The sequence below is a fragment of the Eptatretus burgeri genome, chromosome 8 (genome assembly GCF_056783735.1).
Source record: "Eptatretus burgeri isolate ZD-2024b chromosome 8, Ebu_testis_v1, whole genome shotgun sequence".
NCBI lineage: Eukaryota > Metazoa > Chordata > Myxini > Myxiniformes > Myxinidae > Eptatretus > Eptatretus burgeri.
The window spans coordinates 67,335,886-67,359,306 of record NC_140968.1 but is presented as its reverse complement, the minus strand read 5'-3'; the positions used below and the strand labels follow the sequence as shown (position 1 = coordinate 67,359,306).

The window sequence follows — 23,421 nt, the reverse complement described above, 5'->3', positions numbered from 1 at the left end:
CCCTATAGAGTTTGTATGCAACAAATTTTCCTGTCGTCTCGCACATTGGTGCTTCATCAATTTAGGGCCTGGCCCTCAAATTTTTTTCCTGTGCCATCACACAACATCATGGCTGGGCATTCTACCTACCTGCTAAACTCACCGATGGATGAAAGTCCATTCACTGGTCACGATCCATCCGGGGTTTCTGTGGCACACACCTGTCCACTCGGGCCTTGCGCCGTGCCACATCCTTGAGAGTGTGAAATATGGGTGCTGCCTTTTTGGTGAGCTGAGATAGGTCTCCAACTCTTTTTTTCTGTGCAGAGTCACACCCCTTTCTCTCAAGTACTTTTAAAGTATTTTCGGCTTCTTTTCTTAGTTTTGTGAGCAATTTTATGTTACAATCCATATCTCGCACACACAATATACATTGAGGTGCCATAAACACCGCTGTTTCTAGGGGTTTCTGTGCATGCTCCCGAGCATTCTGGGGTGCATTACGTCATTTCCGAAGTCCTGTCTTGCTGCAAGGATTCTGACCAAGAGTGGGTGCCCTATTTCGGCATCCATTACACTGTTTACAGGGATTTAGTCAGCCAGAAAATAACATTTTCAGTTAAAACGTACTTCTGACTTAAGCTGTGCAGTCTGCAGTGAGCGTACGTAGCCTGTAAAAGACAGAACCACCCACTACAAACAATCAGCACCAACTGCTCGTGTGAGACAAGGGTTCATAGGCACTATTGAGTGAAGTACTATTTGATTGTTATACCATATGGTATAGTTTGCAAGCTCAACTTTTGAGGGGAATTCACTCCTTCTGAGGAGGTGACACAGGTTATTGCATGACTATGCATTCCAGCCTTTCTGGTTAGAATGCAAATGTTTGATTCACCATGTATTTCAGCCTTTAGGCTGTGGTACATGTGTAAATTCAGATATTTTTTTAACCTTTTTTGTATAAAAAGGCTTTAACCATAAGAGTGGATCCAGGTTATTGTATGACCAAGCATTCTGGCAATTTGGGTTACAATGCGTGTGTTCGATTGAACCTGTGCCAAAGGTGCATGTCCATAGCTTTGCTATAATGTTTGACTTTTTTTTTACCTTTTTACGGGAAATAAAAGTTGCTATCACAAGATTGCTAATGGACCCAGTTATTGTATGATCATTCTTTCTGGCCCTGTGTGGATATGAAGGCAAAATTATGCCACGACACTACTCCCCCCTCCTAATGCGTTCATCAAGCGGAAGGTACAAACAAAACACAATATGGTGTAGGATGTCGGAGAAGAGACGTGGACTGTCCATGTAAAAACAATAAAAGTCATAGCAAGGAAAAATGGACAACAAGCAAAATGCACTCTTCCAAATATTGTGCTGGGAAGTGAACATGACGCCCAGAGTGAGTTTTATACGGTGGTGGTAAAGGTATCGTTGCAGTAGGTGTCAACTCCTTGGTCAGTGGGAGGGTCGGCTCTTGTGCTGGGTCAAGAAAAGCTGACTTCAAGCAATCCATGGAGACTGTATCACAACCACCATTAAAATCGAGTATGAAGAATTGCAGAACTGTCTTATCTTATCGGAAATAAGATTGTCCAATGTTTTATCGGAGAATTGTCGAACTTTGTAAGATCCGTCATAAAGTTGCTGCAAGGGTTTCTGGACAACATCATGCTGTACGATTGTGTGGGTGTTTGTAGAGAATTCTTGGGGAATAAAAACTGGGCGTGATGAAGGCGTATGTGTCAATGTTTCCTGGAGGCCCTGCATGGCTGAATGCAGTTGGCTGGTTTCGTTGGTGGATTCGGACAAGGTGTCATAGGACGGTGTGAAAAATTATCATTGGAGGCTAAGCAGTGCACTGTTCATGACCTCTGCAGTAGAGCATCCGATGTCATATTTTAGAGCAGCTCATGCACCAAGCAGGACCACAAGTATGTCATCCGTCCAGTGCATGGAGTTGTCATGCACTTTCAGGGAAAACTTGAGTTGGCAGTGGAAATTCTCCCCATACCATTTGCTGCTGGATTTGGAATGGTGGTTCACACACTCAAGAGTTCAGACAGCTCGCGAAATAGAGCCAATTCGAACTGGCTACCACAATCTGTAGTGATTGTTGATGGAAAGCCAAAATGTACGATCCAAATGTGGACAAAGGCCCTGACGATGGTTGGTGCGATGATGTCAGCTACCGGTGTAGTCCGAATGGGTGGATAGAGCTAAAGTTAAAGGTTTGTGGCCAGTCAGGACAGAGAATGGTCTGGCCTCTAAGAAGTGGCAGAAGTGTTTGATGGTGAGGTACACAGTGAGTAATTCCCAATTGAAGGCGCTGTACTTGTGCTGTTGGTTTCAATGTTTTAGAGAAGAAGGCCAGTGGATGCCAGTCGGCATGAATGAACTGGTGAAGGGCTGAACCCACCCCAACCTCAGATACATCTACCAGCAGGCATGTTGGTGCCTCTGATTTTGGATGAATCAGGAGTGAGGCATTGTCCATTGCATCCTTGATGATGTGGAAGGTTGACATGGTTGGCTCCGACCATCGGATTGGAATAAATTGATGGTAAACGTTGACGAAGCCCAAAAACTCTTGCAGTTGATGTTGAGATGACAGTAACGGGAAATCCCGAATAATCTGCACCTTCTCCTTAAGTGGACGGATCCCTGAGCAGTTCGCACAGTGGCTGAGGAAATTCAACTCCAGAACACCGAATATGCGCTTTGTTGGAATAATGCTGCTGCCTAAGTCTTGCAAAAGGGTGAAGAGGACGTGTAGGTATTCCTGATGTTTTACTGCATTTGTGCTGGTGATTATAATATCATCCATATACATATCGTAGAAGTGTAATTCCCCGATCACCTGATCAATAAAATGTTGAAAGGTTTGAGTGGCATTTGCATTGGCCGAACGACATTCGAAGGAATTCAAACAGGTCAAATGTTGTGATGACTGCTGTATTTGTTATGTCATCTGGATCCACAAGAACATCTGCTGGTATGCATGAATGAGGTCAACCTTGGAGAAGATTATAGCGCCCTGGAGTGAAGCAGTAAAATCCTGAACGTGTGGAATGGGGGTAACGGTTTTAAATAGTCACACTGTTTAAGGACCGGTATTCTCCACAAGGACACCAATCCACGAGTATATTTTTGGGTACCATGTGTAGCGTTGAAGCCCAACTGCTGGACGATGGTCTGATGATCCCATGTTATAACATATAGTCAAGCTCCTGGCGGGCGACATAATTTCTGGTGTATTGTCGGCAATCACGCACGGAAACAGGGGATTCCGTGGTCTCGATGAGATGCGTGATCTGGTGGGTGATGGGCTGGAATGTTGCTGATGGGTGTGTTATGGATGGGAAATCAAAATTATTTTCTGAAAAGGGTATGTGGGTGTGGATCAAAGACATGTGATATTCAGCAACAAAACAGTGGATGCTTTACCTAAGGGCCTAAATACTTTTTCAACCAGTGAATTTTGATTTGTACATGTTTTTTGCAGGTATTCCTGCCATGTAACCTCCTTCAACTACAACAGTGTTTAGTTTGATCTCTTCAGTTATAAATAAAAAAGTTAATTTGGAAAGGTCAGATCTACATAATTCGGAACCTGATTGTCAGGTCAGGCCACATCAGATGTGTGACTTGCTACGGGTAACATGTAAACCCGCACTAACTTTTTCTTAGTCGAGTGTCGGCGACTAAACTGGCTCCCCCGACCAGGTTCCCCTGGTGTGCAGGGTGTATGGATATAGACACCCAGCAGGATTAAATACAAAACTTGCCAAAGGACGCCAACGGCCATCCATATCTGGTGTCAACTGCATCTGTGGACGTCCTGCAGTTGGTTACCTTCCCTCGAGGTTGGTGGCAAGATTTGCACTTCTGCCATCACAAAACACTTAATTCCGCAAAACACACTGAGGTGTGTGTTGGGGTGGTGCTGAGGTGTCGTCCACAAGATGACTGTCTCCTCAGGTTAACCTGAGGCGGTCCCTTTCGGTGAGTGCCTGGAATGTCTTATCCCTTAGAGATGGGGATGGGCTAGCATCTGCCTGGGGGGTAGCCATACGGAGGCCTCTGGAGTACGGAGGCCCATACCGGTGGAAAGTGGATGCAGCGATACGCTGTGGTGCATGCTCCCCATGTATGTTTGTATGTATGTTTATGCTAAACTTTGTTGAGTCATCCAACAGAGGGCGATGTTTGACATCTACGAGAGGATTGAAATGGCTCTAAAATTTGCATCTATCATAGATTACCTGGTGTTGGTAATAGTAAACACCTTTTACAAGCAGGGTGATTCATTAATGTGTGTGCCGTCCCTTGGGATGACCCATCTACCAGCATTGTTCATTGGTGAACTTTAAAGATTCCAGGGTGTCTTTCGTGAAGAGTTAGTGAGTTACTGTTGTCACTGAACAAATTTACAAATTTCTGCCCCAACTGACTGCTGAGGAGGAAATATAGCAAACCACCCAGCATAATCCTTGCTAAGAGACTGCTTCAGCAACACCTTCGCTCTGTCAAGTCCATTGATGATGATGATGATGATGATTATTATTAGTATTATTTGTTATTATTATTATTATTATATTGTAAAGTGAAATAATTGTGTGACAATAACTTTTAAATTAATATGCTATGAATTTGTTTTTAACACTGCACAAGAAACGAAACAAAGTGAACGAGTGATTTCATAAGAAACATTGTATTTATGCAGAGTGAAATACGTAACATGAGAATATTTTAAACTTACAAAATACCATGATGCTCCTGGCTTGCTGCTTCAATCTATTTTCAGTTTTGGTTTCACGTGTGACATCATCACTAAATCTGGATTTTTTTGGACTTCTTCATGTACTAAAAAAATCGTCACAGTGCACCTTTAATGACATCATGCATTGTCGCAAAAACATTTTTGCCATCCTTCATTGCCACATTTAATAAATCGATTTGAGAGTCGAAGCAAATAATCGTGTTATACAGAATGTTTACTTTGCTTGTTTGCCTTGCCTGTGCTCATGCAGCTCTGTAGGTCACTGAAACACATCCCTGAAACATCAAGGCATTTCATTATTTTTAACAAAATACATCACTTGGAACTCACGTTCGAGTTCTTAACCTCATGTTCAAGTGATCTCGCCAATTGCGCATTCTACAAAAGAGCTATCACAAGTGCAATGATGAAGTATTGCTTTTGTTTCTGTATTGATTGCTGTATGTTTCTCCTGTGTAGTGCAGTGGAGTTGCTATAAGTCTTTCAAGCCCCTTACCGGTGAAGCCATTTTGGATGACTGCAGAGTTAAGAGCTTCTCTATTCAAGGCCTCACTCCGGTAAGATTAGCCCACGATGGCCACGGCCCACGTCTCCTATCACGACCTTGGCAAACCCGCCAACTTGTCCTTCTGGTGCCCCTCCTCGAGCCGCCTCTGTACTGAGCCATGACCAGACGCGTGGATGCAGAAATTAGGAGCCATTTCAAAGGGCCTTTTGTCCCAGACTTTCTGTGAAAAATGGCTTGACTGTACAACATAAACAGGCTCAGCGTCCGATACACAGCACACCACTGTCTCGGCACGGTGGGATTTATTAGTGCTGAAAATATCGATAGATGGAATTTTAGGATAGAGCCTCAGTCGCCGGCAATTACAGAGGCTTCTCACATGAAAACAAACCTGACATTCCGATGACTTGTTTACACCCATACCTACATAAAGCCGCAGTTTTCTTCCTTTTCTCACTTTTTCGGCTTTTTTCTTTCACCAATGAGGCCTAATGACTTGACCATAAGTGCACGATTAATGCCATTTAGGGAATCGCTGTATTCACAGAGCATAGCCCTTGAATCGAGGCCAAATAATTTGGTTTCACAACCAATCTACCTGGCAGTGTCATGCTTACGTGAAGGGAGTATTAACGTATTTTAAAGCTCCGCTATTTCGAACAGGCCGCAGTCAAGGCAAGCTTGTAAGCACTCGCGTCGTGTCTCACTAACAACTGGTCAGAGGTTAAGCAAAATACAGGGGAGCTGTGTTTACATCACTCGCTCAGTCTGACCTCTCCTGCTGCCCGGGGAGCTTGCAGTCAATAATAGCCTGAGGCGCTCTAAGTTGTTTGGGAAGGGAACACATAGCCTTACTGTTGCTTTTACCACAGCCTGGCCCCAGTGTCCGAGACACGATCGGTAATTTCAGCGAGCTGATTGGACGCATAAACTGTTGTGCCTTTCACATGTGCTAATGTGCTTTAGTGGCATTTACATAGTTGAGAGGACTCGAGAAAAATATTGTGAGGCCTGGGCCTAGCTCGTTCCTGCAGCGCCTACCTTCGGCAATCCTGCGCGGGCCTTCGTCCTTGTTGTTTTTTCTCATTGCACCATTACACAGATGATACTACAGCACTATGTTGTTAGTATCATAACTTGTCTGCACACACCAAGGGAGCCTTGCATTCAGACAGTAGTATATCACAATAATTTCATTTCCTTGGCACAGCATGATTTTCCTTGATAGTTTTCTGATGTTTTCACAGCATGCTGATGGTTGTTTCAATCTCCACCGCATAAATAATGGGCGCTATGTATTCTTTTTGACATGGCTTTTAACAATTATAACATCTGTCGTGAAATTCCAAGGATGGTTCAGAAAACAAAACAAAACATAAGCTGCACTGATTACCAGCAGACACTTTGATTCCTCGTATTTAAAAGAAAAACAATCAATCAAAAAATGTCTTCATCAGAATGTTATTATATTTTGAGTTGATATGGTATTCATGGAGTTATAGTGTGGTTGATTTGTTTTATCCAATGCTTGTTTCTTGTACAATTTCTCCATTCGCAAAAGCACATATACCATGTAGGATGTAATATTTTTGTGAAGTTAATTTTTATTTGTGCATTTAATAACAGCATTGTTTATTTTCTGTCCCCATAGTAATGCTGAGTACGATGGCACACTTCACAGGGAGCCAAGGGGCCTTTGATTAAAGCTGTTTTATAAGGTTTCTGACACTATACGTCAGGTTCTTTAAGCAATAATCGTAAAAAAAATTAATTTGGTGCATGAAATAAAGGGTATGGCTAGGGGGAGATTCATAATGTTTAGGAATCCTGATGGTTTCCCATCCAGAAATCCACTGGGATCAATTATCAGGTGAGCTTCACAGAACTCCCTGGTCCCACAGGGCACTGCATACTTCGTCAGAGTGAGCGCCTACAACATGAAGGGCTGGGGACTCCCACAAGCTTCTGCACCATGCTCCGCGATCCCCTCAAGTGGGTGTAAAGTACCGGCTTCTGCCACACACCAACACCTCTCATGCTCACCTCAGCTACATCTCCATCTTCAGTCTCGATTGCCTTTTCCATCTCAGCCTTTCCATGTTATTGGGCAAAAACTTGGGAATTGATTTCATTCTGTGCAAGCATTTTATAGATGAATGTAAGTATACCATTTTGAGAAGATTATTATTAGGGGTAATGGAGTATACAAGGAAAATGCAATTCAGCTTCTGATTGAGACTCAGCAAAGTTAAACGAAACTCAAATTTCTAAAGCTGAGAATTACATGATGTGGTGATTATCAAATTTATCACTTAACGTCCTTATGTGAATTTTTTTTTTTTTTAAAGCAGCAGATCTAATTTCAACGAATTTGGCAATGCATGATTTATGTGGAGGAAACCATGTCTTGTCTTCTGTGAAAAACATACTGCATGTGACATGTATGCTTTTTGGCTAACCATGAGCATGACAAGGCTCTTCCTCCACAGAAATTACGTATTGGTAAATTAGTTGAAGTTGCAATCTGCTGCTTTATTGTGATACATAGTTTGCCTCACCCATTCCCAAAGGATGGGAGAGAGTATTGGTGTGTGTGTGTGTGTGTGTGTGTGTGTGTGTGTGTGTGTGTGTGTGTGTGTGTGTGTGTGTGTGTCAATTGGTTAGTGAGTCCACACACCAAATAACTTTAATATAGCATCTCCAAATATCCGACTTTAATAACGTGTTCCATGTAGTCTTAAGAACAGTTTGACAACGTTGTCCAACAGAACCATAACATTTTTACATCTCATTAAACCCGAAGTTGATTTCATACCTTGAATCTGGATTTCGTCAAGATTATTCACACTATCCCCGATTATGTGTTTTCCTGCATTGACAATTTGGGGTATTCTGTATGGCATACTAGCTCGCTGACCACATGCAAGCAGTTGTGGATCGCAGCTGTTAGTGAGACACAGGAGTTTGAATGACTGAACTTTTTTTTTTGTATTCACTGTCGAGGCTCGTATGAAAGCTAACACACAGAAACCTACAACAAGGGGAGCAGGAGACAAGAGGGATGGGAGAGGGAAGGTTAAAAAACAGTGTGTAACAGAGACATGAGGAGATCTGTGGGTATTAGAGACATGAAGAGATTCTTCAAGAGGATCGTTAAGAAAGTCAATAAGAGGATTTGCCTTAGTCCTGAGAGAGAGAGAGAGAGAGAGAGAGAGAGAGAGAGAGAGAGAGAGAGAGAGAGAGAGAGAGAGAGAGAGATAGAGATAGAGATAGAGATAGAGATAGAGATAGAGATAGAGATAGAGATAGAGATAGAGATAGAGATAGAGATAGAGATATAGATATATATGTCAAGATTGAAAGACATATTCCAAGTGTTTGATCAGCTTGTGAGTCTATCAAGATCTGAAGAGAGGTAAGAGGCTGCTGCCTGCCTACCTGAAGGATGGGGGATGTCACAGCAGATGGTTTAGTCGTCAACAAAGAGATAAAGAGAATTTTCCTGAGCACATTCTGTCTGTGTTTTGATGTCTATTTTCAGTATAAGTTAATATTTTTTCACCTTGAATTACAAAAGTGTGCAGTTTGCCTCATGGCATTCACGTCGTTGCTTTGAGAGTGTTTGCAGAGCTTTTGTATTGTTAACACCGGGCCTGTTTGTATGATCTTTTGCCATACCTATTGACATGATGAGCTTTTAAGAACATCAGAAACGATGTAATCTGGGCTGGTCATTGCAGTCCTTTCGTTTGTGATGAACGGCTTCTGTCGAACAACTGGAACATCACAATCACAACAAGGCATGGATATCGGGGAGGTAGACTGAGGGGTAAGTTTAATATTCCCAATTTAGTCACAGTGGTTTTTTGATTCTTTGCTAGAACAGAAAGGCACAACGAAAGGTGAACGTAAACCTATTTCATCTAACACAAGGATTACTGTATGTGAACACCCAGAAGTCAAATCTAAATTTTCGATTTATTTGCAAGTTCACATCGGATATTGAAATGCTCAGTCTCTGAACAACAAAGGTAGTGTGATTTGTGACCTGATTCATGGTAATTATTAGACTGTCCTCATCGTAACTGAATCATGGCTCAGGGATAATTCTAGCGATAACCACTTCAATGCTGATATCAAATCAACCATGCCAAACCACTAAGTTTTACATGAATATCATCAGCCTCATGATGGTGGTGGCTTGCATTACTCATCACTTATCTGTTCAAATTTATCAATGACAACATCAAATTTGCAGCCATCTATCAACCAATTAATAAATCTGACAGTGCGCATTTTGCCATCTCTCGTTTTCAGGATTCATGGCATCTTCAGGCCACCCCCTGTTGACGATGAACAAATTCACTTTGTCTGTTTGTACAAGATTTTTCTCCTGTGTTGGAAGGTGTCAGTTGTTAAAAATCATCCAGTTCTGATTGGGGATTTTAACAACCATGTTGACGATGAAACCGATAAAGAAGCTTTGACCATTGTCGACATGTAGGACATAGCCAGTCTTCATCAACATGTCAGAGAATCTATTCATCAGGCCGGGCATAGGCTTGATCTTCTGATCACCCAAAAGATCGATCTACAGTGTTTGGCATAGACTTCATACATGGGCTACCATCAGAACACAAAGCAGTTCTGAGTCCCCTTAACGTCACCCATCCTGCACCATCTAATGAACGGGTTACATGCTGGAAGCTGCATGACATCGATTTGAATCGCTTCAAGGGCAATATTCTGTTATGTTGTCGACAGCCACAAATGCTTCAGATTTGGCGATATATAATAACAATGTACAACAAGAGCTGTTGGATAAACTTGCTCTAGACAAGTCAACAGTTGTCTCATTCAGACCAAACGTTCCATGGTGTACAGAAGAGGTTTCAGAAGCAAAGCGAAAAAAAAATGGATTGTTTAATGTACACTCGTAGAATGTAAAATTCAGGTGTAAACATCGATAGATGACGTTAAAAAGAACAGTGTAAGTTTTACAATGACAAAGTCAAAGTAACGAAATCAAAGTCCCAATATCGAAAAACTAAAATAGCACAATGTGACACAAAATACCTTATCCAGTTTGTGTAGAATCGTTCCTGTCCAATGTCCAGCCAAATTTGACAGATTATGATTCTGACAAGGAGTCGGTGAATGATTTTGGAAAGTTACTTTAAGAGGAGATTCACAAAATTGCAACCATTTTTGATAGTTATTATCATACACAGAGCTGTGTCGATCTCCCACCATCTTGTAATAGCAATTTCACTGACTTTTACCTGTCTCCAAAGATGGAGTACAGAAGGTGATCAAGAAAGTGTATAGAAATCATGCCAATTGGACCCAGTTCCCACATGGCTGATAAAAGAGCTCATTCCGCTCATTATCCAACTTGTGAGTCTTTCCCTGAAGTCTGGTATTGTCCCTGATGTATGCAAAACATCGTATGCGTTGCCTTTCTTGAAGAAATCACAATTGGACTGTAATGACCTTAAGCACGACAGGCCCATTGCCAACCAGTCGTTCAATGCCAAAATATTACAAAGGATTGTGGTGGCTCAACGAGGAACTTATCTTCAAGGTAATAGTCTGTTCCTCAAGACACAATCTGCCTGTCACCAGTAGCATTTGACAGAAACAGAGTTGCTGAGTGTTCCGACGATCTCTTGCTGGCTGTTGATAAAGGTGTTGAAGCTGTGCTAGTCTTGTTAGAATATTCAGCAGCATTTGACACAAGAGATCACACCATTATGATACAACACTTTCATTGGAACTATGGTGTTGGTGAGTGACCTTGGAGTATCTTGTCTCCTGCCTGGAGTACAGTATTATAAGTAAGTGATCATTGTCAATGGTGTCCTTTCTGAATCATTTCCTTGGCCCCGATTGCACCACAGCGATCTGTTATTGCACCTCTTGATTTTCTCCTGTACACTGGCACTCTGAGCAACATCATCAATGCTCATCAAGGTGTTCAAATATATGATGTATGCTGATGATGTACAATTTTATGTTGTAACTCACAGAGTACCCACCTTCTGGGTGGATAGAGTTTGCACATTACTTGCCAAAAAAGTGTAGTCTGTATATTGCAAGATGACTCTTTTGATGTTCGTGTGGTGTGTGTTTAAAGGGGTCTAAAGTTTGTAAAGGTCTACAGGTCTAAAGTGTCTAAGGTGTCTGTAAAGGGTCTAAGGCCCTTTAGACACCTTATACCTGAAAACCTTAGACCCTGATCCCCTTCAGACAGATTAGACTGCTTTGACCCTTGATCATTTAGAGTTCTCGGCCACTTGGACATATTTATCTATCTATAATTCCAGCAATGTGTGTGTGTGTGTGTGTGTGTGTGTGTGTGTGTGTGTGTGTGTGTGTGTGTGTGTGTGTGTGTGTGTGTGTGTGTGTGTGTGTGTGTGTGTGTGACCGCTGTTTCTCGACAATCACTGGTCCGACCTAATTGAAACTTGCCAGCTATATTGCTGGGGACCTGAGGATGTGCCTTTTCAAGGTTTGATATTAATCGGACAATTGCTTCCCAAGTTATGGCCATTTATTTACCAAACCAATGACAAGACACGTTGTTGCGTGGGCGTGGCCGATGGGGAAGGGAAGCTCAGCCTCGTTCCCCATTACGGGTTACAACGTACGGGCTTCCGGATAGTGATGACTTTGTGTATTCTAATAATTTCTCGATTTCTTATGCGCATTTATAGATAAACACATTGCCCCAAGTTATGATCGTTTTCATATTAGACGGTGCATAAATTTCGGTAACATCAGAGTGAGCTGGTAACCAGGAAGTAATTTTTTTCTCTCTTCTCTTCTCTTTTTGTTTTTCCTTGCGATGACATTGCGAAAAGGCAAAATACGTTGGCGCTAATTGAATATTTGGGCATTAAAAGTAAATTGCGAATAATCGTAACTGCGAATAATATGCGAACTTCCGGGCCATGCACGTACGGGCACGCGAGAGTGAAGAAACGGCCTGTGTGGTTGTTGTTTCTTGCTCTCGGTTTGAATATTTATTTATTATTATTATTATTATTTTTTTTTTACGGGCACGTACTAGTATTACAAATAAATACAATATCACCAATATTACAAATTAATTTGTACAAAATAAATGATTGCATTATGATTGGTGGAAATCATGACAAGACGGCAAATCTGTGACATCAATCTCTGGTACGGCATTTGGAGAGGTGAGCATAACAAGCCGATCCACGCTTGTCGATATATAAATTCAAGTTGCATGATTATGTCTGAATGGGTTAATGACGTAACCACAGCATATATAATGCTGGATGTTCCCTCATTTTAGAGATCTTGGTGCCAGACAGTGCATGCGGAGGTTTACAAATATCGATATTCACACAATTACAAGTTGTGTGCATTTTTGTTGTGCACATTGGTGGTGAATAGGCTCAGTGTCGTTGGTTTCCACACCTACCGAAGTAAACAATAATATAACCACAATTATTCAGTCAATTCAGTCCAACGAATAATTTCCTTTTCTTTGATTTACTTCACCGAGAAACGTGAGCAGTCTTAACAGTAACTGACTGTTATGTGAATTTGGGTTTGGGAGAGTTGAAGAAGAAAGGGGGAGTTGTGAGCCTCCAGTTGGGAAGGGGGGGGGGGGATGGAGTTGAGTACTTGAAGAATAAAGGGGGAGTGGAGGACAGAGAGCTGGAGTGGGGGGGCAGAAAAGGAACAGGGTTGGGAAAGGGGTTTGGGACTTTGGGGTAGATGGGTTGATGACTTAGGGTTGGGGGAGGGGGAGGGTTGAGGACTTGAAGAAAGGGGGAAGAGAGGACAGAGAGTTGGGGTTGGGAGTGGGAGAGGGGGTTTGAGGACTTGGGTGGGGAGGGGACTTGAAGGACTTGGGGTTGAGGACTTGAAGAAGAAAAAACTGGGTTGATGACTTGAAGTTACATTTTACATTTCCAGAATTTCTGCGGGTCCCTGCCATTATGCTCTCAGAGGACATTCCTGGCAAACTCCCTAAATATTCCACATTCTATTGGGAACTAATTCCATTAGAACAGCCCAGTGGAACCGGGTTATCTGGCTAGTTCATAAATAAAGTGCTTACAAACATTTGTATTGAGCATTCAGTAAATGTAACATTATTATTACTTTCTTTTCTCGACTCCCTATAATGGATAAGTTTGTCCTTGTTCAGTGGGTATCCTGCTCGTTTATATATATATATATATATATATATATATATATATATATATATATATATATATATATATATATATATATATATATATATATATATATATATATATATATATATATATATATATATATATATATATATATATATATATATATAGATATACACATATACATACAGTGGGGAGAACAAGTATTTGATACACTGCCGATTTTGCAGGTTTTCCCACTTACAAGGCACGTAGAGGTCTGTAATTTTTATCATAGGTACACTTCAACTGTGAAAGACGGAACCTAAAACAAAAATCCTGAAAATCACATTGTATGATTTTTAAATAATTAATTTGCATTTTATTGCATGAAATAAGTATTTGATACATCAGAAAAACAGAACTTAATATTTGGTACAGAAACCTTTGTTTGCAATTACAGAGATCAGACATTTCCTGTAGTTCTTCACCAGGTTTGCACAGACTGCAGCAGGGATTTTGGCCCACTCCTCCATACAGATCTTCTCCAGATTCTTCAGGTTTCGGGGCTGTCGCAGGGCAACACAGACTTTCAGCTCCCTCAAAGATTTTCTATTGGGTTCAGGTCTGGAGACTGGCTAGGCCACTCCAGGACCTTGAGATGCTTCTTACGGAGCCCCTCCTTAGTTGCCCTGGCTGTGTGTTTTGGGTCATTGTCATGCTGGAAGACCCAGCCACGCCCCATCTTCAATGCTCTTGTTGAGGGAAGGAGGTTGTTGGCCAAGATCTCGCGATACATGGCCCCATCCATCCTCCCCTCAATTCGGTGCAGTCGTCCTGTCCCCTTTGCAGAAAAGAATCCCCAAAGAATGATGTTTCCACCTCCATGCTTCACAGTTGGGATGGTGTTCTTGGGGTTGTACTCATCCTTCTTCTTCCTCCAAACATGGCGAGTGGAGTTTAAACCAAAAAGCTCTATTTTGGTCTCATCAGACCACATGACCTTCTCCCATTCCTCCTCTGGATCATCCAGATGGTCATTGGCAAACTTCAGATGGGCCTGGACATGCGCTGGCTTGAGCAGAGGGAACTTGCAGGCACTGCAGGATTTTAATCCATGACGGCGTAGTGTGTTACTTATGGTTTTCTTTGATACTGTGGTCCCAGCTCTCTTCAGGTTATTGACCAGGTCCTGCCATGTAGTTCTGGGCTGATCCCTCACCTTTCTCATGATCATTGAGGCTCCACGAGGTGAGATCTTGCATGGAGCCCCAGACCGAGGGAGATTGACTTATCTTGAACATCTTCCATTTTCTAATAATTGCGCCAACAGTTGTTGCCTTCTCACCAAGCTGCTTACCTATTGTCCTGTAGCCCATCTCAGCCTTGTGCAAGTTTACAATTTTGTCCCTGATGTCCTTAGACAGCTCTCTGGTCTTGCCCATTGTGGAGAGGTTGGAGTCTGATTGATTGAGTGTGGACAGCTGTCTTTTATGCAGATAACGAGTTCAAACAGGTGCAGTTATTACAGGTAATGAGTGGAGAATGGGAGGGCTTCTTGAAGACAAAACTAACAGGTCTGTGAAAGCCGGAATTCTTACTGGTTGGTCGGTGAACTAATACTTATTTCATGCAATAAAATGCAAATTAATTATTTTAAAATCATACAATGTGATTTTCAGGATTTTTGTTTTCGATTCCGTCTTTCACAGTTGAAGTGTACCTATGATAAAAATTACAGACCACTACGTGCTTTGTAAGTGGGAAAACCTGCAAAATCGGCAGTGTATCAAATACTTGTTCTCCCCAGTGTGTGTGTGTGTGTGTGTGTGTGTGTGTGTGTGTGTGTGTGTGTGTGTGTGTGTGTGTGTGTGTGTGTGTGTGTGTGTGTGTGTGTGTGTGTGTGTATATATATGTATATATATATATGTGTATATATATATATATATATGTATATATATATATATATGTGTATATATATATATATATATATATATATATATATATATATATATATATATATATATATATATATATATATATATATATATATATATATATATATATATGAGCCTGGTGTTGGCGCAGTGGTTAGGGCAGCGGCTTGGGATCCAAAAGGTCCTGAGTTCAAGCCCCGTTGGGCCACTGAATTAATACACCAGGGGGTTGACTCAGCCTGTCATCCTTCCGAGGTCGGCGAAATGAGTACCAGTATACTGGGCCGGTGTATACCCCGGTAAAAATAGGTGTACCATATCACTGTGTCGTAAGAGGTGACCAGGGTTGCGTCAGGAAGGGCATCCGGCGTAAAACATGTGCCAAATCACCATGCGGATCATACAGATGATCCGCTGTGGCGACCCCTAACAGGAGCAGCCGAAAGAAGAAGAAGATATATATATATATATATATATATATATATATATATATATATATATATATATATATATATATATATATTCATTGTGTTTAGAGAGGTTAATGTTCACAAAATATGAACAATTTCCGATGTGTTTTTGCTGACAAATATGAATGGAAGAATTTATTTGGTGACTTATTAGCCTCTCATGTTCCCAAAGAAACACAAAGGCTGAATGCCTAAACTCAGTGTTTGCATCTAAATCTTGTGTCCGAAACCCATCACTTTCTGTACCCACCTTACCCAGTCACACCCAACTGTCCCTGGACTCTGTGTCCTTTTCTTCTGACAAGGTGGAGAGCTTGCTGTCAAACCTCGACTCAGCTTCTGCAACCGGTCCAGACGGCATCAGCCCACGTGTCCTAAAAACCTGCTCTTCTGCTCTTGCTCACCCTCTGTCTGTTTTATTCACCCTCTCATTTGCTCAAGGTCATCTGCCATCTGCTTGGAAATCAGCAAACATTACCCCCCTGCATAAAAAAGGTGCAAAAACAGATCCCTGCAACTACACACCAATCAGCCTTCTCCCAATCATCAGCAAGGTTGTGGAATCCATCATCGCTTCAGACATTAAATCCTTCCTCTTCTCCAATGGCTTGATTTCCGATCATCAATTTGGTTTCAGACCAGGTCACTCTACCCTGGATATGCTGCTTCTGCTCTCCCAACAATGGATGGAGGTCCTCAATGCCGGACATGAAATCAGAGCCATATCCCTAGACATAGCGCTTGCTTTTGACACGGTCTGGCCCTGCTCACCAAATTCTCTTCCTATGGCATCCAAAGCCATCTCCACTTATGGCTCGCAGACTTTTTCTTCTGTCGCAGTCAATGTGTGGCCCTAAATGGAGTTCTTTCATCCCCTCTTCCTGTTCAGGCTGGAGTTCCTCAAGACAGCGTTCTGGGCCCTGTTCTTTTTATGGTTTTCATCAATGATCTCTTCGACGCTCTGGAAAATCCTCTTTATCTCTTTGCTGATGACTCCACCCTCTGCAGTACCATCTGTCATCCCTCAGACCGGCAAGCAGCAGCTTTTTCACTCTCTGCAGATCTGGGTAAAATCACAAACTGGTCCTACACGTGGAACATGTCTTTCAATTCTGACAAATCTCACACTCTCGCTTTGTCTCTCCTAAAGGACCGTTTGGAACCCCTCCCCCCATCTACTTTCTCAACAATCCTCTGGAAGAAGTCCTTTCATTCAAGCTTCTGGGTCTCACTGTCTGGCATGATCTTTCCTGGGAAAGCCATATTTCCAAACTGGGCTCCAAAGCCAGTTGCCAACTGGGCATCCTCCATCGTGCAAAGTCCTTCCTCGGCCCACCTGAGCTCCTGACCACTTACAAAGCTTTTGCCACAGCCTGATGGAGTACTGCTCTCCCCTCTGGGCTGGTGCTCCTGCCTCCCACCTTTCTCGGCTTCACACTGTGGAAAGCAAGGCATTTCGGATCCTTGGCATCTCTCGCGATGAGGCTGAGTCTTTGGGCCTCTCACTCTCTCACCACAGGCAGGTTGGTAGGCTTTCTGTCTTCTACCGTCTCCTCTCCGGTATCGCCCCCCCCCCCCTGCTCTGTCTTCGATTTGTCCCCACCATTTTCCACAGGGCACTCAAGGACAGCCAACAACCCCCTTCTGGTAAAACTACTGAAATCACAAATCACTGCTCACCTTCACTTTCATTCCTCTTTTTTCCCACCTTTGGAATAAACTCCCTCACTCTGTTCAATTTCATTCTTCCCTCCAGGCCTTCAAAACAGCCGTTCACCACCACCTCTTATCGTCCCCCATCCAAATCCTCGATTTTTTTTCTACCCCTGTTAATCCACCCCAAACTTTTGGTCAGGGCTAGAGATGATGAAGTCAATATCTGTACATGCTGATCCTCTCATGTCCCACTCAATATCTTTGATTTATTGGCACATACAAAGTCTACTCTTTCAGAAGTCCAACAACCTGTTCAGTACAACTTTTGCGATTCCTCCAAATGTTGCGGGTAAGTTCACAAGGGTATGTATAAGAAACATTAGATCAACTGCATATGCATCTCAACTTTGTGGTTTTCCACTTTTCAAAATTTCCTCCAATTTATGCATGAATTTCACTTATGAGTTTTGTTGATTGACACATCTACATGTGCTCGTCAAGGGCACAGGCATAAGAGGATAACTGTAAACCAATCACTGGTCAACGCAACACATCGTAGCCGTCCAAAGAGGTCTCATGTTCCCTGCAACCCTTTGATTTTCTTGTCCTTCAGAGTGAGCTTGAATTTATCTGCAAGACATTCTTTCGTGAACTTCTGGGCATATGTCTTTCAGGTTTCAACACAGTGTAGAAGCTCAGTCTTTACCTCATCTGATGTTGCTGTCCCTTCACAGTGGACAAGCAGTAGAGATTTTCATTTTGAGTTTTCTCCTCAAAAGGATTGAGTGTCTCCTTTATGCCCCTGGTGATCTTCCCAAAATTGCTGTTGTCACGCACAATACGGTGATAAGTTATCTCCTGTGTTGAGTCTTCATGCTTGCACAATCCAACCAATTTGAATAGTTATTCAAGAATGACACTCCTTGTGGATAATAAAACATAGTTAATGGTGATAATATGACACCTGTTGGGTGATTCATGTCATGCATTGTGCAAATCGTAGGTCTTTTCTCAAATTATAGACAAAATTGTCTCCAATAGCCATAATGTACTATTCCTAATGTCTTTTTAATGTTTATCCATGTCAACAAAGAGATGGGCTTTATTCTAATACCCTACACACACGTGTCGTGGTGATGTTTAGATCATTCTGAATTAAAAACAATTTTTTGACTTTTTTGGTGAAAAAAAGCACAAAATGGCGTTCTTCACCAAAATAAAAAAATCAACACCTGCGGAAATTAAGAAATCAGTTTTCTTAATCAGTGGAAAATTCTGGTTCAGAAACCATCCTCAAACGTTTTGGCATGAGACACAAAATTGTCTCTTGGACAAGACAGGCAGTGCAGAATTTCTGACTTCAGTTATCTCGATTCAAGGCTTCCAATTTGAATCAGAAATCCTTTTGCGGTTTCAATTACACCATGAAAAGTAAATGTGGTCGAAGAAAATTGTGAATATTGGGAGGGGAGATTTCTCCACATTTCATTATATATCGACATGGTAATTTTTCAATAATTTTTTTTTATACATTGTGTTACAGTTCCTTTTTTCCTTTGCACTTTTCAAAAGTCGAAATATATATGTGTGTGTGTATATATATATATATATATATATATATATATATATATATATATATATATATATATATATATATATATATATATATATATATATATATATATATATATAAATACATATACAGGGGGCTGCAAAAGTAGGTATACAGTAATGAAAAACAAAACGTGCGCACAAAACGTGCATGCGTGCATATACATATAGACACACGTGTACATATATATATATATATATATATATATATATATATATATATATATATATATATATATATATATATATATATATATATACTTATACACATATATATATATATATATATATATATATATATATATATATATATATATATATATATTGTTGCGGATTCGCGCCCGCCGGCGTGCGAGCGGCCACGTAACTCGAATCGCGGCACGTCGCCCACCGGACGGACAATCCCGCCGTGACCCTCTCGGACTAACGCCGGGAACTAGTCACGGGTGGGGCTTTCGGCCTCACCACGATCGTGCCAATCGGCCCCCCGCGTGGGATAGGGTTGTTCGCCAAACTCGACCTAACTAAGTACCCACACGGAGGGTAGACCGGGCGATCGCACCTCGCCGCAGGTCGACTTCGGACACGGGCCACTTTAAGCGACCCGTTCCGTACTATCGGGATAACCGAGCGGTGTTATCGTCAACCTCGACCGTTCGATTAATTATCGGGCGTATTTAGCCCACGACCAACCCTTTACGTGAAGTAAGATGGAGATTCAATGACGAAGCGAAACGGGAGAAATAGTTCAACATAAAGCACATTTATTCCGCGGCACACGGAAAGCACACATATACAATTATACACCAAAAGCAAATGTAAAAAAAGAAGAAACACAACAATTCTGCACAAAAAGCAAATGTAACAATGCAGATCTACTACCGACTACCGAGCACACGGCAACACTTATACAGTTTTACTTCACAGACGGCGCCGACAACACATATACTCAAAGCAAAAGAAAAAGGGACTACCCTCAACGATGAGGGGGGCAGACGGGCCTGGGGCCGAGACCGCGTCGAGCCTACCCGTCTGGTGATGAGCCGCAAAATGGCGGTGGCGCCCCGACTCCGCGGGCCTCGCTGGCACTGCCTGGAATGGGGTGGGAACGGGGCCCCCTTTTCACACTATCTCAGCGCGGGGGGGGGGGAAACAGGAGGGGGTTGTTGATGCTCGGGGGAATGAGGATATCTCGCTGGCTTGGGTCCCGCGACGAGCGACTCCACCGCTACCTCGGTCGCGTTACCGGCCTCCCCTCTCCGCAGCTCCCCGACTCTGACACGAGCGCCCTCTCGACTGCCTTCGCCGCCGCCACAACTCTCCAACTCTCCAACTCTCCCACTCTCCCACTCTTCTCAACTCCGTCCAACTGCGTCCAACTGCTTTCCTCTTCTCAGAAACTCTCAACTCTTTCCAACTCAACTGCCAACTCTTCCCAACTCAACTGCCTCCAACTCCGTCCAACTGCTTTCTTCTTCTCAGAAACTCTCAACTCTTTCCAACTCAACTGCCTTTTCGGCGAGCGAACGCGGCCCTTTATAGCCCCCGGGGCTTCGCTCCTTCACCATCGACCCATCACCTCTAGCTGGCTCCCCATTGGACAGAGGAAAAGTGGGCGTGAATGATTCTTGATCCGATTTCTCGGAAAGGCTGGTGTTTTTGCACCCGCTGCTCGGTGCGCGCCCTGCACGAGTCCAGGATCGGCGCCCACAAGCAGCGCGGGAATGGCGGTGATGCGATGGTTGCAAGAGCGAGATGTGACGGTAAGGGTCGTGGCTGTTGTTGCGAAGCGGCGCCGCGGCTGGTGGTTGTTGTGTGATGGCTGTTGAGAAGTGGTTGGTGGTGGTTGTGGTGGTAGTAATGGCGGCTGGTCCAAAATAAAGATAGTAAAAGAAAAACGGCTATCCTGAAGGGTCGCAGCCCGAATGAATGACATTTATTCCCTCTAAACAACGGGTTTGGGCCTAACTACACATATACTTACAGAGATATCTCACCTACGGGACCTGAATGGTGGTTTGCGAATTTCGTCAACCACAACACTACCCCCTCCCCTTTTTACAGACTCGTCCCGAGTCGTCAAATTTTCGTGTGCCATCATGTGTAGTTTTCCCCGAGTACATTTTACCTACGGATCCCTGAGTGCGACATTCATGGTATTCGTGTCCCCAAAATAAATAACCTGAGGGCTGAGTAACTACCGAAACAAACCCACTCACACGGACGACTTAAATAAAATTGCCGGCGCTAAGACAGACATGCCGGGGGCGCACTCATATGTACAGTACATCTTAACCTTAACTTACAAATTTTACACTAAACCATGGCCCAGGATCAATGAACTCTGCAAAAAGAAAGCAGTTAGCAGGGAGCCAGGCTGCTCGCATGCAGTCTCTGGCTCAAACAATGCAGGTGACAGGGAACGTGGCCGGCTGCTCACACGCAGTCCAAGGCCTTCCCTTTTGAACTGAACGCAGTGAACCACAACGGTGCATGGGCTGCACAAACGCAGTCTCCGTGCCAGCTCAAGTGGCACACGCAGTGAACACAATGAATGGATGGACGCAAACACGGTGCACGGGCCGCCACTGCAGGCCCGTGTTGTAGCTGCCTACAGGGCAGTTCTCGCAGCTTGCAAACTGTTGCTTTCTGATCCTGGCGCACATGGAAATGAGCAGGGGGGGGGCAAAGCAAACTTGAACGGGGGCTGGTGAACAGGGGCAGTGGGCATGGCATGGCAAAGGTGATCAGGCAACCACAGCCTGCAGAACAAGGCCGCTGCAAGCAAACACAGCCGGCAGATGAACTGGCCGGCACAGGCCTTGCAGAAAACAGCTGCAGACGATCTGGCCGGCACAGGCCTTGCAGCACAGCAGCTGCAGACGATCCAGCCGGCACAGGCCTTGCAGCAAAGCAACAGCTGCCGATGAAGCTGGCCAGCCTTCGCCGTTCAGTGGAGGTTGGTGGAGGGAGTGCGGTGGTGCTGGCCACTCGGAAGGCGGGCTCGGACCTACTCTACGGTCTCCCTCCCAACCTATCGCCTTTGCCTGTCACTGTCTATACCCACTCCCTTAATTTGTCAAACCCCAATTTAGCCCCAACTTATTTTTTTTTTATTTTTACTTCCCCACTATAAATCGTCCGCTAACCCCCTGTACTGTCCTTGTTCGGCTAACCTATCCTGTCACCTAGCCTACTCCCAACCCCTACGTTTCCTTCCCGGAGGGGAATAAGGGAGAGCTCGCGTCCTGTGCCGAGGCCCAACTCAAGCCTCAGAATGGCCTCCCCAGACTTCAGCGATCTAACCCAAAGTGGGTCCAGCGGCCCACAACGAGAGCGAGGGGATGGATGGTGCGGAGGGGTACACTTCCTAATCTACCCTAACCATTAACCTGTTAAACTACCCCGGGGCTTCCAACAAGCGCCTCTCGCTTAAACTATTGGTTCTAACAACCCAGATTCCCGTCGCCTGTGTTGGTGTCCTTTCAATTTCGGGCCTCGCCCCCCAATTTTCTCTCCGTGCCCTCACACGGTCTCATGGCTGGGACGCGTGGCTCCCTTTGGCAGGCACGACCCTCTGCCGAATCTCCCGCTATGGCACCCCCGGGCACTACACTGCCTCCGAGCCTACCAGCTCCCTAAACACCGGGGAGTGCCCCCCATGGCACCTCCCCTGAAACGCACACGTGGCAGGCTGGCTTCCCGGGCCCCTTTCCGAAGGTCACCCGTGCCCACAACACTGCCCACGTGGCTAATGGCGCCCCGGGCCCTCGCACCAAGCAGGCGCACCCGTGCCCACTACGCTATCCCGGCCCCCCATGGGCCCTTGGCCTACCACGGCTGACTAGCCTGGTGCCCGGGGTACCCACTCAGCGATACTCACCTTTCGCAGCCACGCTCCCAGCCCGTCAACAGGGCTCCTGCACCCCTCCAAATGGGTTTCGAGCCTACATTCACACCAACAACAAAACGACCTCCATTTTTCAATTTAACTAACCCCCTAACTCACTCTACACTGACCCCGGGTCCCTTGGGCGGGAGTCACTCCTCCCCCCAATCACTCATCGCACCATGCAGTCCCCATTTGCTCCATTCACACAGACCCGCTGGCCTCACTCACTCACCAAGCACATGCTTCCACTTCACTCACCAACTCTTCAACACACTCACCGCTGAACTCTGCCATCCTTCTATCTGCATCCCCTAACTAACTCGTGCTCCCACGTCGTCCCTTAAACTACAGCACGTTCCTTTTAACACTACGTAGCGAAACTACGTCCCCTCTACACATTCACAAGTCTGTCACTGTTCTCAA

General features: G+C 43.9%; 1 protein-coding gene across 6 annotated transcripts in view; it reads left to right on the top strand.

The window, feature by feature from the left end:
• The window catches only part of LOC147021948 (ankyrin repeat and fibronectin type-III domain-containing protein 1-like), a 443,484-nt gene that overhangs the window by 327,376 nt on the left and 92,687 nt on the right, over positions 1-23,421 (top strand). For all 6 annotated transcript variants that reach the window (XM_085892412.1, XM_085892411.1, XM_085892413.1 and 3 more), the window contains 2 exons: positions 5,228-5,325; positions 7,178-7,268. In XM_085892412.1, the coding sequence (XP_085748538.1) occupies positions 5,228-5,325; positions 7,178-7,268 (189 nt within the window). The remainder of the gene's footprint in view (positions 1-5,227; positions 5,326-7,177; positions 7,269-23,421) is intronic.